This window comes from Bos javanicus, chromosome 17 (assembly GCF_032452875.1).
Source record: "Bos javanicus breed banteng chromosome 17, ARS-OSU_banteng_1.0, whole genome shotgun sequence".
NCBI lineage: Eukaryota > Metazoa > Chordata > Mammalia > Artiodactyla > Bovidae > Bos > Bos javanicus.
Genome location: NC_083884.1, coordinates 20,017,109 through 20,033,969, shown reverse-complemented (window position 1 = coordinate 20,033,969; position 16,861 = coordinate 20,017,109). Strand labels below are relative to the sequence as shown.

The window sequence follows — 16,861 nt, the reverse complement described above, 5'->3', positions numbered from 1 at the left end:
AAAAGACACCTTGGGAATACTCTAAGAATGAAAACAATATTACTTTTTAATGTTAAAAAGATCACAAAACAATATTACTATAATCTGTGCATATATACACTATATGCTATTTTCTAGCAACTATTACATTAGAAAGCTAGAAAGCATTTAAGAAGACTTGTCTTTCATAGAAAATTACATCCTTTAAATGCCAAAATGCAAGACAAAAGATTTCAAGTCAACTTTTAATGTTTTGTCATGCAATTTTGCTTCAGCATATTTGGACAATTTTTAAATTGTGTTGTTTTACCATGACTTTAATCATATTAACAGTTTCGTATGTCCTATAAGCAATAGGCGTATAAAATCATAAAATATTATTAACAAATGCCTTTACTCTGGCTTACTACAAATCAATAAGGATAAAAACATACATACTAAGAATTTAAGACCGCATCATTTGAACTGAATGTAAATAACATGGTTATGGACCATTTATGAACCACTCTGATCGATCCCAGGACCTTAAAGGTCTTTGGGCATTTTTCCCAAGCCAAATTTCTCCTCTTCTAAATTATCATTGGTATAAGGTGTGATGACTTTCAGGCATCAATTCATACAAATTGAAAGCAGGCAAAGTATTAATTAAACTTGACACTCTGATTATTTAAACCTTCTATTAAAGCTGATTAATCATAGCATGTTGATAGCCTGCTCTTCAGTAATGACAGATGATATCAAGGCTTACTGACTTTCTCCAAGTCTACTATTTCCAACTCTTCAGAACAGAAGGAATAAATGAAGTGAGAAGAACACTGGAACAAGTCTAATAGACAGACTGACTAATCTCAGACCCCCAAGGTCAAACTAAAGCAATCCATTTCTTGGCTTTCATCAACACAAGACATGATTTATCCATCTGAAAGCAGGATTACAAACATTATACATCTCAATGATATGTTCTTTGCACCATGTAACTTTTTGAACAATGATAGATTGCACAGTTGCCAGAAAAGTAATGTCATGAAGCAAAAACTCATTATATTTTCAAATAAAAACATTTTGACTTTTAAGAACAACTATACACATTAACAATTATTACTATTGCACACTTCATTTTGGGGGGAAATATCATTTTAAAATTCAGATATTCCTTGGGACTATATATCACCTTAATGGTCCAAACTTTAGACATTTGTGCTCCTCAAAATATGATTCTTACTCTAATATTTATTGTTTGGGGAGCCAGTTACCATGCTATAAATAATTATTAAATGAAATAATTTTATATTACTACAAAATTTTAATGATATTCACTGTGTTTTCACATAAAAATATTTAATAACTCCTAAAGATGGGAATACCAGACCACCTGATCTGCCTCTTGAGAAATTTGTATGCAGGTCAGGAAGCAACAGTTAGAACTGGACATGGAACAACAGACTGGTTCCAAATAGGAAAAGGAGTTCGTCAAGGCTGTATATTGTCACCCTGTTTATTTAACTTATATGCAGAATACATCATGAGAAACGCTGGACTGGAAGAAACACAAGCTGGAATCAAGATTACCGGGAGAAATATCAATAACCTCAGATATGCAGATGACACCAACCCTTATGGCAGAAAGTGAAGAGGAACTCAAAAGCCTCTTGATGAAAGTGAAAGAAGAGAGTGCAAAAGTTGGCCTAAAGCTCAACATTCAGAAAACGAAGATCATGGCATCTGGTCCCATCACTTCATGGGAAATAGATGGGGAAACAGTGGAAACAGTGTCAGACTTTATTTTTCTGGGCTCCAAAATCACTCCAGATGGTGACTGCAGCCATGAAATTAAAAAACGCTTACTCCTTGGAAGGAAAGTTATGACCAACCTAGACAGCATATTCAAAAGCAGAGACATCACTTTGCCAACAAAGGTTCATCTAGTCAAGGCTATGATTTTTCCTGTGGTCATGTATGGATGTGAGAGTTGGACTGTGAAGAAGGCTGAGTGCCGAAAAATTGATGCTTTTGAACTGTGGTGTTGGAGAAGACTCTTGAGAGTCCCTTGGACTGCAAAGAGATCCAACCAGTCCATTCTGAAGGAGATCAGCCCTGGGATTTCTTTGGAAGGAATGATGCTAAAGCTGAAACTCCAGTACTTTGGCCACCTCATGCAAAGAGTTGATTCATTGAAAAAGACCCTGATGCTGGGAGGGATTGGGGGCAGGAGGAGGAGGGGACGACAGAGGATGAGATGGCTGGATGGCATCACTGATTCGATGGACGTGAGTCTGAGTGAACTCCGGGAGTTGGTGATGGACAGGGAGGCCTGGCGTGCTGCGATTCATGGGGTCGCAAAGAGTTGGACACGACTGAGCGACTGATCTGATCTGATCTGGATCTGATCTGAAACAATAACTCCTTCCATAGATCCAAAGCCACGTTTAGAGAAGAAAATATAAATTATAAGAAACACCATGGGAACATTTTTTAACACTACAAATATAATCATATAACAGGAATTTTGCCCCAAATTTTAGTGTTTTATAAGCTTTAAAGAATAGATGAGACTTAAGAAAGAAGTCATGAGCTATTTGGATTCCATTATTAATATTCCATTAATTTCCCAGTGTATCTCTCATTTGCTACATTAAGGAACTGTTCTATAAGTCATAGCCATAATAGCAGTTCAGAAATTATTCCATAGAGCAATGTTAGTTAATTTGAAAGATTTCCACTGAAATTAAATTATATGTAAAGGGTAACTAATTGTGATCATGAAACCTTATTCTACATTCTATATATTTTAAACCACATCACTACTTTCACTGATCTAAATTAATGATCTCTTTTTCTATCAGGTCACAATTTTAGGGAAATTATACTGCCCAGGTGGAAAAGGACAGTAAAAAGTATTGTATCTCCAGCTGATGATTCACTTCACCAGCTGCCAGAATGCTGCCCATTACAGCACACCTGGACACATGCACCCCTGACTGATTGGAAAGCACATTTATCTTGGCATGTCACAAAGGAGATGGAATAATAATTATTCTCCCTTGTAACTAAAGGTATTTGAGAGCTGTGTCTCCCTACAAAATAATACAAATTACACAGCCGGACAAGGTCTGCATAATTTTACCATCTGTTCTCTATATTCAACCATCAATATTTCCCAAAGCAGTCTGTTTTTTTAAAACAATTATGAGTTTTAAAAGACTTGGATTAACTGTCAACATTTCAGAGGATTATTATTTTTAAAATTAATGCATTAAATATTGGTTGATAAATACATATTACAAATTAATACTTTCCATTAGGTACTTTCCATAGTACTTTTTATTAAGGGGATTCTGCAAACTTCTCATATTCTGATTCTGAGAAAATAAATGTGTTGTCTGAGTTTTACAAAGAATCTTCCATGCAAAAAATGGAATATCTGAGTACCTAACATAAAAGAACAGAAAGAAATCAGAGGTTTCTTTCTTCAGCTGAAGTCTTGGCAGTTACTCATCATCTTAAACTAAAAATCTAGGGATCTGTACTCTTTCCTGAAAAGTTCCTTAGTTTAAGAGCTTAAAATATAATTTTAAATTAAAAATATTCTAGGAAGAGTTAATGAAATTTGCAGAATCATAATTTGCAATAAAAGACAACATTTCATCCAATGTAACCAGTGATAACAACCTTAGTCTTATACAAGTTTCAATATGGTATGAAATAATGTTTTTGTATTTCCTTCAAAAACACCAGAAAAAAAGAATTGCTTAGGACATTGAAAACTAGAAAACATTCTTATGGGAGTAACATTTTACCTTGTTCCAAAAGTAAGAATATAAAAGTATTAGCAACAACCAATTGTGTAGAGATTAAAATAACAGTCACTAATCTACATTCTTTATACATATCAACTCATTACCACAATCCAATAAGGCACATACTATTATTATGATTACTTTTTGAGATGAGGAAATCTCTTTGCAACAATGATGATGATGGAAAATCATTGAACCAATACATCAAAGTTCTTTAGTATTTGTATATCTATTGATCATGGACATTATCTATGTGTGAAACTAAAGCTCTTTAAGAAAAAGAAAAGGGGAGAAAGAGAATCCTTGACTGGCATCTCTCTGACAGAATACATCAAAAATTCAGATCAAGCTAATAATGGCATAGTCTTGATATGCTTAATATGCACAATAGTATTATTGTATACATTGAAAACAAAACCTATGCTTAAATTATTAAATAACATTAAAAAAGAATATGAATTATCTCCATGCCACTGAGGTACCAAGTCATAAATGTTATATTATGGGTTCACATCCAAACCGACAGTTTGCCCTTGTTTTCAGAAGAAATTATCTCTGATAATGGATTTTAGCAATAGGTCTCTTAAAATGTTTTTAGACTTAAGAGACAGCCATAAACCACAGCTATCTCTTTCACACAAAGCAAATTCAATAAATACTTTACATGAAACCTAGTAAGAGAAGTCTTTTCTCCACATTGCTACTTACACGTGAATTATTTAAAAAAAAACAACAGAGCAACCTATTTATCTCTGTAATCAATAGATTTAGAGTCAAAATGTAGTTTATCATTTCAGAGTAATGCTAGAAAAACTAGTTTCTGGTAAATATATGTTCTCAACCACAGTTCTAGTTATAAAGATAAAAAGATTGCTATAAATTTATATTTCTCAATAAAAGAACCTTTTCACATGTTTAAATTTGCATACAGTAATTTGCATAAAGGTTACATCAGATAGTATGAAATACTGTTTTAACCTCAATTGCTGGGTCGGGAATATCCCCTGGAGAAGGGCATGGCAACCCACTCCAGTATTCTTGCCTGGAGAATCCCATGGACAGAGAAGCCTGTCAGGCTACATACAGTCCATAGAGTTGCAGAGTCAGACATAACTAACTGACTTAGCATGCACACATGCTGGTTTATGTGTCCAAAATTCTGACAACTCTGGTATTTGGCCAGATTTAATCAGCTTCTAATATACTTGCCGCCAGAACTTTAGTCTACCTTCATTTGAATTGTCAACCCTTAGGCATGTTCTCTGAAGTCCAGGTTACTTCATACTGACTCACCTTCGTGCTTGTTTCCCTTTCTTCAAAGTCTGTCCCTTCCTCTCCCTTTATCTTCTTTTCTCTCTCTCCTTTATTACCTAAGGAAAACCTGGGGCTTCTCTGGTGGCTCAGTGGTAAAGAATATGCCCGCCAATGCAGGAGACATGAATTCAATCCCCAGGTCTGGAAGATCCCCTGGAGAAGGAAATGGTAACCCACTCCACTATTTTTGCCTGGAGAATTCCATGGACAGAGGAGCCTGGTGGGCTACAGTCCATGAGGTCACAAAGGAGTCGGACACAACTTAACTAAACAACAAGAATCACCTACTCATCATCTGAGTCTCTGTATAAGCAACATCTCTCTAGATAATATTTCCTCCTTTCATCTCTGTGAGACTGAGAAAATAATCTACTGTGGTACCAATCACACCATGTTACAGTTATTTGATTACATATTTGACTCAATGACTAGACAATAAAATCTTGAATGCAAGTCTTATTCATCATGTAAGATGATGCTCAATAGTTGGAACATGGTAGATATTTAATAAAAGTCAGATGGATTAAATAGCTTCAAAATTCTGTCTTTATCTTACACTGTACTACTTCAATTGTCCTTCTTTTGACTTTCTGGCCATAGATTATGTGATTTTCCTGTATAAAGTCCATTTTTTATACAAATCATAAAAATTCATTTTTCAAAGTTCTAGATAAAAAATAATTCATTTTGGAACATATATAAACCATCATGCCACCTAATTATAAAAGGATTTTTATCAACAACAAAAAGTAAAAGTAGTCGTCCAGCTTCTCAAATTTACAAGTTCCTATGATATTCTACAGCTATTTACAGGCTTTCATAACTACTTGTTCATTAATTACATCATTCTCCTTAGTTGGATAGTTATGAAAAAAATTCACATGAATCCTAGAAATACTCAAGTTTTGGAGTTCACAAATTACGAAACATTTGTGAGCAGCCAAGAGTCCATTTTAAGTTGTATGTATATTTTTAAGAAATGAATTACCTAAAATATAAATCTATTCTTTTATGCTTTCAGGTAATCAGACAATTTAAATATTGGATGTAGAATACACAATAAAGTTATTTACATCTAACTTATGATAAAATCAAGTACATTTTACTGCCCAAGACACTGATGATGATGATGAGAAAGCTAATTAGTCCCTGCTGAATTCCTTCTTTAGGTCCACTTTTTAACCATATAACCTTACATTTTATTCCTTATGAATATTTCACAGTAAATATAACTACTTACTTTTCAGGATTTTCTACTTCTTCAGTAACAAAGTTGAGATAAAACCTAAAAAGACATACATAAAGTACAAACCATTAATAAACTTTATGATCACTATCCAAAGTTTCACATTTTAAATATTTATAATCAAACTCAGAATTATAAAAATTTTATAAACAAATAACCTAAGATGAAATTCTCCAACACTAAATGCTCCCGCATTTTATTTTTTCTATTAAACATTATTTATGGAGTTCTTTTCTATTTCTTAATTTTTTTATGGAGGTATAACATGAACAGCAAACTGATTAGTGAACAGTGAACAAATCTTAATGTATAAACATGTAAACAGTATGTAAACAGTAAATGTGTAAATATGTATAATGTATAAATAGCAAACAAATCTCAACGTATATTGATAAATTTTTATTTATTTATACACCTACACAACCAAAACAAAGATCAAAACATAAAACATTTCCAGTACCCTAGAAGGTTCCCTCAAGGCCCTTTGCAATCATCTCTTTCATCCTCCCATAAAGGCAACCACTATTCTGATTTCTATCACTATAGATTAGTTTTGCTCATCTCAATACAATAGACTAATAATATCTGCTTGTATAACTATTATACAATATTCCTTTGTGTCTGTTTTTTTTTTTTTTTTTTTTGCTGGACTTTATATCTGTTGGCTCTCATCTATGTTATTGTATTTAGCAATATTTCATCATTCTTTATTTTTGCTTTTCATTGTATGAATGTAACACCAATACAGCCTACCACTGATGGGTATTTGAATTATTTACAATTATAGCTATTATGAATATGGATACCATAAATATGCTTGTGCATGTCCTTTTGGGGACCATACAATCATTTTGTGCATATACTCAGAATATGATCACTGGATCATAGGGTAGGTACATGTTTATTATTACATTATTATTATTTATTTATTTTTTTTTTTTACCATTTTTGGATTCCTAATTGCATTCCAGCAATATATGAGATTATTATGTGTTAGTCACTGGGGAAATAAAAGTAGGAAATCTATAATCCCTCTCCTTAAAGAGCTCATTGTTCATAGAATGGTCCATTGTGGATATTAACAACACAGTAGGCAATGCTAGAGCACGTCCAGGTTACCAGGAGCCAGGGGTGAGGTCAAAACCAGACTGGCAGGTCACAGAAAGCTTTTGAGAGGAGGCATCACCCAAGTTGAGGCTTCAAAAATGCTTAACTACTAGCCCTGGTGAAATGGCATAAGGACATTCCAGGTGGAGTATAACACATACACATGTGAGTGTGGTAAAGCTCTACATGCACAGAGATATGAGCTACAGATAGGTATTCTGCAGTACAAAGGGTGCCCAGGGAGAGAGAATAGAGTGTAAGGACAAGATGCCCTCTGGCTTCTGGGAATCTAGATTTCAGTAGGGGTGGCAGGTCAATAAAAACTTGTAGGAAAATAGAAGTATGATAATAACATTTCTCAGTTTTAGGGAATTGGCTTACTAGATATGAACACTGAGGCAAATAGGAAATAAAAAATGGGATAAAGGATTTGCACTTTTAAATTGCAATTTGCAATTTGCACTTCTTCCTTTCAATTCAGTTTTCCAATATGCATCCCATCCAAATAATCTCAAGTCATAAGGCAACTATAAGAACAACATGAGGTAACTATGCCTTATGCATAATAGTAACTATGAAGTTGCCAATTTTTTTGTATCTTTAGGCAGCTAATTTTAGGTCCATTGTTAGTCAATACACTATAGGCTGATACGAAAGAACATAACATTTTGAATATTTCCCCCAAGACCTGAACACTTTTGTCATCTCTTACATGACAAGAAGCATTCTAGACACATGATATTTCACTTTCTAGTCCCACAGGGTTGCAAATATTACCCTAAACTTATGGCCCAAGAAAAATTCAGATTCCTTTCCTTCACTTTACAACTCTCCTTATCCCACCCAGGAATGGTGGCTGCCTCGCATCCTTGACTTCTTTTTCCAGTCTAAAAGGACTGCTGGAGACCCTTTAAAGCCCTTAAAGTTCTCTTTCAAGGTTCCAAGATGCAGCAGACCCCTCAGATATGCACACATAGATAACCAAATCGTGAAGATGGGGAAACTAAGGGATCATAATGAATAGAGCTAGACATATAAGGACAAAGACCTTTCCATTTCTTCATTGTAGAGGCTTAGAAAATGTCCACAAAGTGAAAAAGTCATATTTTCATTGTACTCTTCCGTGTTCTTATTATTCCTTAGAAGATAAAATAGCCATTACATAGGTCCACAGAAGCACTGGTCAATAGGAACAAATTCTCTATATAATCTAAAACCAAGTGACTAGAATATAGTCTATCAGCCTTTAACATACTTAAAGTGTCTCATAACTTAAAACAAAGATAAGAAAACCTGTCTTATTCCATCTTTATTCACAAGCAGGCACTTGATGCTCATAGTTGAAGAAAGCCAAGACAACAGGCCCAAAATGGAGTCGTTTATGCTTAAGCCTCATGCCACCAAACCAAAACATAATTCAGTTAAAGTTTCACACCTCCCAGAAATGGAATCCAAAACCAGTCAGTTAGGAATTGCATTATTTAAGTATTCTGCCTGGTAGACTCTTCTTAGCCCCTAAATGAAAATAACTCCATAATAATCAACCTGTTTTTTAGCTTAATATAACTTTTTTGTTCCCACCCTTTCAGCCTATAAAAAGCTTTCTCTTTTGTACAGCTCCCTGGAGTTCCGTTCTATCTGCTAGATAGGATGCTGTCAATTCATATCGATTTTTTCTCAAACTCTTAAAAATTTTAATATGATTCAGTTTATATTTTAATAAAGTTAAGGTGTCTGATATTTTAAGGACTATATGTGAAGCAGAAACATTTGAATATCTGAGAGAACGGTAGCAACAAAGGTGATCTAAAAGGTTAGCAGCCAAGGATATTTTTTAATGACTAGAAAGTAATTTTCTAAAAATAGAGGTTGTAGTTATACCAGGAAGGCAAGCAAAAATCAATACTTATATCTGGAATATGCACTCTGAGGGATTTGATGCGTTTGTTATAAGCCCAAGGCAATGGGAAGTACAAGAAGAAAATGAACAAAACAAAATCCAAGGAGGGAAAAAAAAAAAAACTCACACAAAAACCACACACACACACTTAGAAATATTTCCAGGCCTCTCACTTCAAAAATAGCCAGTTCCTTCTAAACAGTTGTTTTAGAAACTGGTCTTTTTCCAACAACGTTAAGGAAAGAAAGGAAATATTTATGAAAAAAGAACCCAATTTCAAATATTTTCCATAGAGAAAAGGAAAGGACTTGGGACATGGTAGCAGGGTGGGAAGGAGAAAGCTTCTTATTTTGGTTCAAACATTCACATCCTGTGGGAAATATACCTTTATGCTCGCCTAGTCTCCAGTCACGCATCCGTAGCGTTCTCTATACATCTACTCAAGTTCTCTAGAGAATGTTCACAAGACCTATTGTTCCAGCTTTTCCATGATTGCGTATAAAAGGCACCGCAAAGCTAGCAATGCATTCTAATACCCAACTATGAATTATTTTAAAAATAAAGCTTATTCTTTAGATTAGATTTCACACAATGCTAGAAAATAATCCCAGCAGATGCTTTAGAAGACTAAATCCCCTGAGGATACGATTTAAAGGGAAAACACACACACACACACACACACAATGAAAAACTATTTCCTATCACACGGTTCAAAAAAAAAAAAAAATTCCCACCAAGCAATATTTAGCTTTGGATCAGGATATGGGACTGTAATTGGTTGAGTTCCCCTGGGCCACAGGGAGACTGACATATTTCTCTGAATGCAGACGTTGGCAATAATATTAAAGTTGTTCTGACCCACCTCTGTGACCTGGCTGGGTTAATGATTTCTTTCCCCCAATCATGTTTCTGTGAAGGAGTTTTCATCATTCTAAAAAGGCCCAGCACTCCTCATACACCAACAGCCTGCTCTATTCGCATCCAAGTTCTGGCCTTGCCTTTTTCCTATTCAATGGGTAGGTGGTGACTTGCTAAACGAACAAGGCCTCCCAGACAACAAGGGTCTCGCTGCTTTTACTTACACTGTGGGTGGTTAAGTTCTGAGGACAATGACTGATTCTGTCTCATTTGCAATGCCCCCTACACTTTTATTTTTGCATCAAACATTGTCAGGGCAGGAGCACAGGGAGTGGAGGCTCATTTATGGTGCCCCACTTATAATTCCACAACATAGTCTTTTAATTCCATCATGAAAGACAAAGAAAGGTCAGAGAGGCAGGATCATATTTGGAAAGTGACTACATAACTCCCGCTTTGGGCACTCTTTTAGTTTCCATCTTGTTCCATTTATATCCAGATATTAACTTTTTCCTCTGGAATTCCAAACCAGCAGACTATTTCTTCTAAACACAGCTCCCTTTTTCTAAGACGGATGGCCACATATTAACAAGCAGGTTATTTCTACCTACCTGCAAAGCAGCATTCAGGTAGCTGAACAGCTGTTGGAGACATACAGTTATTTATCTGTCCCATACATAAATCACTTGTATCAGATGACATTCATTTAAAATCTTGGCCTTAATGTCTTATGACTGAACCCTCTAGAATATAAGAAAACCAAGTTTCCTGTTCTTTAAAATAGGACATGGACATGAGGATTCTATGATGAAAAGTATAATATAAACAAGGGTTCATGTAAACCCCATTTGCCCTGTAAACAGAGTACTGAAATAAATTTCTATGTCTAAGATGGAGCCACTAATCTGCAAGTCAACCCTGAGTTCTACACTTATTTCCCTGTTTTACATTCATTTTCCATTTTTCTCTTATTTGTTCCTTACTCTTCATCCCATAAAAGCTTCTTGTCTTCCACCTCATTTTTAAGTTTGGCTGGACTCTTGTTTATACCACCAAAACTGTCTTTTTAAAATCTAACAAGAGTAACATTTTGGGTTTAGTATCAACAAAACTAAAGATTAAGATAATAAGATAATTCAAAATGAAAAGACTCTTTATACTTGGAGAAAGCTATCAGCCCTCAAAAGCTTACAAAAGTGAAGATTTGCTCTCCATAAAGCAGGTGACTTGAGTATTCAGCCCTTGTAGTAGGGGAGTGAGTCGGGTAGAAGAATATTTTAAGATTCCGTGGGAACAGATGCATGGCACTCACAGGCAAAAGAAACTTCATTCAATAGAATTAATCAAAACTCCCTCATGAGGATCTCCACATTCCACATTCCTGACTGAATACTACCAAGCCCCCAACGCTTGGCTCTAACTGAAAGCTTCTGTCACCTCCCCAACTTGCTCTGGCCCCTCCTGGTGACCCTCCCAGGGCTTGGCCACTGCCCCAGGGCACTGGAGCTCTGATCAGGCTGAATAGCCATAGAATAGATGATTCCACTGCTAACCCTGGGAGCACAACTCCTTTTTTAATTTTTTTTTCTTGCTCAGCACCACATTGTGCTTTGGACAAAAATAAAGACTTCAAAAATACTAAGACTAACACACATACACAATGGCTATCAAAATATTCCAAAAGTACACAAATATTTTATGCTAGACTCTTCAGAGCTACAATTTTCTAAGAACTTCAAACATTATGCTTCAGATGCCATGCTAAAATCTTTAGTTCCTTTACTTTCCTAATCCTCCTCTAGTGCTCTGAATTTCCATAATTCAGTGAGATTAATAGGGTAAAAATTTCATTTATTGAAAAATATATTTTTATATTCCATGCATTAGAGAATAAAATCCTAAAAACTGAACAAAAAGAAATTGTGTTTGTATTTGAGATGCATTTACATAATTTTAAGCTAGTATAATTTGTTGCTTTTTTAGGCTCATAGAACATTCTAACTGCAACTGTACAATTAGCTCGATAAATTATTTTTTTAAAGAAATATTGCTACTAATTACTTCAAAACTGAAATTTAATTTTACTACAATCATTTTGATGTTTAAATAATGGCATTTCTAGTGGCATTTCTTGCAATAATCACCTCAACTGAATCTTACTAGATCAATAAAATTTAATTAGAAAAAATTCCCACTCAGAACCATGGTTATTGTTATTCAAGTTCCTAAACAAAACAAGACATAAATACAAAGCTTAATGCTTCAACCAAAATGTCATCACACTTTGACATGGATCCACGGAAATGTACCTATGCCACTGTGGTTTTATTCATCTTTTCTGCATTTTTTGTTTTCAAATGTCGAGGAAATTTTAAGGAATGCATAAAGTCCTTTAGAATGTATCAGACTATCTAGTACATCTGATTTCGCTATCCCGTTTACTCCTTCTTGCCTTTAGAGTACCATTTTACCTCCTGGGAACATGCTACTTATTTCTATATCTGAATTCTTTCTTTCTCATAGGAAGGTGGAAAAAAAAAATCAACTAATCACTATGTGAGCAGACCTTGTAGCTTCAGCTTGGCAGGCTTTTTGACAAACAAAGTACTATTCTTTAATGGCTTTCGGCACTATTATGCCCTTACTGATCCATACTTATAAATGATTTGTATTGGCTCTCAAGACCCAGCATTTGTTTATTTTTTACATTATCATGTTAAATTTACATTATCAAGTTAAATCTAGTATGTGCCTTGACTGGAAACCTCAGTGATTTTGTGTTGAGTTGTATACACAGTGCCTGGCCTGGTGAAGGGAGCTACGTTACCTTCCTCTCTTCAAGTACGGCATAGCATGTTGAATTACGGCTGTTCACAATTACCTAGCAGCTCACTTGGCACTTGAAGTACTTGAAGGAATTAATGAATCATCCAAATCACCAGTTGATAGTGATATCAACTTACCAGCCGGCGTACGCATACATTCCATAATAAAAAGCCAGTGGCAACCCCATAATACTTGCATCTCTTCCTGAAAAGGCATCTTTAAAATACTGTGTTTGCCCTGAAATAGGAATAGAAAGATTAAGGACTTTTCAAACAGCTGGTTATTATTCATTCTTTAACCATAAACATGAAAAGGGGGAGAAAGGGGCTTGGGGATGAACTATATCATTTCAGGTCTAGATTTCTTACTCTCTGCTCATTTCCAACTTTATCTACTAATGCTGTATCCATTATAGAGAAGGAATCCCAAACATATGCTGATTGCCACTAACACTACTTAACATTTATTTTAATAAAATCATGGCAAAGAGGAAAACAACATTTCAAAAACAGTCCCTTGCTTTAGCATGCCTCTACTCTTAACAGAGTTTCACCACGAAAGAAGACTAAAGGATCATCTGTAAATTATAGTGTTTAGAGTGTGATATAATTCTCAACAGCGATGATAATATAGTGCTTAAGAAGAATTATTCAAGGGTCTATCTTCAATGAGGAGGTGGCATGAAACCCCAAAACCACCTTCTCACATCATTTAACTTGCTTTTTTGGCTTTCTCCCTATAGTTCATTAGATACCTACAGGGGTTGCAAAATGCTGTGAAACAAATCTCCTTGGCACTTCCAGGCTTGTTTTATAAAGAAAAACTTATTGGAGCACAGTTGGGCTTACTTATTCATCTAGATACCATCAGTTCAGTTCAGTTCAGTTGCTCAGTCGTGTCCAACTCTTTGCGACTCCATGAACTGCAGTACGCCAGGCCTCCCTGTCCATCACCAACTCCCGGAGTTCACCCAAACCCATGTCCACTGTGTCGGTGATACCATCCAACCATCTCATCCTGTCGTCCCCTTCTCCTCCTGCTCTCAGTCTTTCCCAGCATCAGGGTCTTTTCCAATGAGTCAGCTCTTCGCATGAGGTGGCCAAAGTATTGGAGTTTCAGCTTCAACATCAGTCCTTCCAGTGAACACCAAGGACTGATCTCCTTTAGGATGGACTGGTTGGATCTCCTTGCAGTCCAAGGGACTCTCAAGAGTCTTCTCCAACACCACAGTTCAAAAGCATCAATTCTTCTGCACTCAGCTTTCTATATAGTACAACTCTCACATCCATACATGACCACTGGAAAAATCATACCCTTGACTAGACGAACCTTTGTTGGCAAAGTAATGTCTCTGCTTTTGAATATGCTATCTAGGTTGGTCATAACTTTCCTTCCAAGGAGCAAGCGTCTTTTAATTTCATGTCTGCAATTGCTATCTGCAGTGATTTTGGAGCCCAGAAAAATAAAGTCAGCCTCTGTTTCCACTGTTTCCCCATCTATTTGCCATGAAGTGATGGGACCGGATGCCATGATACCATTAGTCTATGGCTAATTTTACTCTCCAAAAATAGGGCTGATAATTGTTGCAGAGATCACACGGCACACAAAGTTGAAAACATTTACTATCTGCCCGTTTACAGAGAAGGTCTGTGGACCCTTACCTAGAGAACAGCACTGTTTCCTTCTAGAAGCATGGAAAAGAAACTATATTGAACTTTAAATAGGTTTAAACACATTGTTGCATCAACATGTAGACTGCTTTTATGCATCACAGTTTTCTCCTCTTTGTGATGGGACTTTTCTTCTATATCTTTTGGATAATTAAAAAATAGAAATTCAGATTTAGTCAGTCAATATTCAAAGTAAAGCATAATGAGTTTCTGTTTCCCAAAGAAAATACAAATGAGATTACCTAAATGGGAAATATGACTATTTCAAAATTGGCTATCACATAAGTAAATAAAAGGGGGGGTGGAAGATAGATGGTGTACATAAAACTCTCTTCACACTTAAACCTCAGTTTTTGTTTGCAGTTTCCAGACAACAACATATATATCAATACAGTGTGTGAGTTTTGAAGCCAAAAATGGAGAATATTGTGTTATCCACTAAATGACTCTCTCAAAATATCCAATTCCTAAATATATCTCATTTTTTAAAATGACACTGTCAATTGAGAAATATCTGTTTTACTAAAACATCTCTGTGTCCTCATAGAAGAAAAACATAAATCTTTGAACCCAGATTAAAAACATCTGCTGTATATTGCTTTATCATGATCTGTGGTCTCCTAGGACTTATGGGACACTATTGCTAAAGTGCAATGCTGAATAATCAATAAAAGATACAAAACTTTGTAAAGATTGAATCCTGAGCACAAAGTGTTACAAAAGAGAATGGTTTCCAAATTTCAGGAGTATTTGGCTGCATAACAGAGATCTCAAGAAGATGAAAGTTATTAGATTCAGAGGAAAGTTTAACAAATCCTTATAAGAGAATACAGAACATACAATTATTTTCTGAATTTCATTAGATCAAAATAAATGTAGAATCTGGGTAAGTAAAAATTTTCTCCTCTTGAAGTTTTTTGTATTAATGTGAAACATATGTGATAAGTTAGAGACAAATATCATTGTTTTATAGTAATAGAGCAAATATACCTGCTAAGAATACTCTCCAAAATATTTAACTTACTTTAAATGTGGTGAAATTCCCAGGTCATTTCTCTGCTAAGTGAGATATATAAGAAAACCTGGTCACATTAAGCACTGATAATGAAACTGGAGACAGACCACTGCCATGTCCCCCGCCGCGTGTTTGTAGAAAAGTTTTAGCCTCCTAGGCTTCCCTGAGTTCCAAAGAGCGATTTTAATCATAGAAGTGAGAAAATGCAGAAACAAAGGAAAGCAGTCAAGAAAGATAAAAGAGTAATAGTTTTGCTATAAAGCAAAATTAAAGTTCCTTAATTATTCCTTGGGCTTCCCTCGTAGCTCAGTTGGTAAAGAATCTGCCTGCAATGCAGGAGACCTAGGTTTGATCCCTGGGTCAGGAAGATCCCCTCGAGAAGGAAATGGCAACCCACTCCAGTATTCTTGCCTGGAGAATCCCACAGACAGAGGAGCCTGGCAGGCTACAGTCCGTGGGGTCGCAAGAGTTGGACACAACGTAGCAACTAAAACCACCACCACCAGTTGTTCCTTAGGGCTACAGCTGACATCCTGAGTCCTATCCTCGAGTTGTTTCCTGGACATTAAAGCCTGTATCAGGAGGAAGAAGCTAATTGTAAGATGACCACAATCACATAGCCTGCAAATTGGCTGGAACCTAAGGATTGATAATGTTGACCTCTGTGACCTCACCTTTATCATCAACCTATCAGAGTATTGTGCAGGAGCTAATCAGGTACCCTGTGACCTTCTCCCTCACACTCTCTTTAAAAAGCCTTTCCTAAAAGCTACCGGAGAGTTTAGATTTTTTTAACATAAGCTGCCCATTCTCCTTGCTTGACTCCCTGCAACAAACACTATGCTTTCCTTCACCACAATTTGGTGTCAGTAGATTGGCATTGCTGGCCCTTGGGCAAGCAGACCCAAGCATGATTCAGTAACAATACCATAAATATTAAAGGATCATTCTATTGTAAGTGTAAAAAAAAAAAAAAAAAAAAGCTAAAAGATATGTCATGACTTCTGCTCTCAAGGAATTTGCAATACAGTAACATTTGGGCAACTACACCTCACCTCACCAACATATATAATTAAGTGGTAAAAACTGACTACAGTCTTACATCAAAAAGAGAAGAGAAAAAAATTATCTTTGTTTTAAAGGACTGCA

The 16,861-nt window shown here is 35.6% G+C and overlaps 1 protein-coding gene across 1 annotated transcript in view; it reads right to left on the bottom strand.

The window, feature by feature from the left end:
* SLC7A11 (solute carrier family 7 member 11) overlaps positions 1-16,861 on the bottom strand; it is an 87,312-nt gene that overhangs the window by 47,965 nt on the left and 22,486 nt on the right. The window contains exons 5-6 of the mRNA XM_061384179.1: positions 13,165-13,264; positions 6,331-6,375 (exon numbers count right to left, since the gene is read on the bottom strand). Of these exons, the coding sequence (XP_061240163.1) occupies positions 6,331-6,375; positions 13,165-13,264 (145 nt within the window). The remainder of the gene's footprint in view (positions 1-6,330; positions 6,376-13,164; positions 13,265-16,861) is intronic.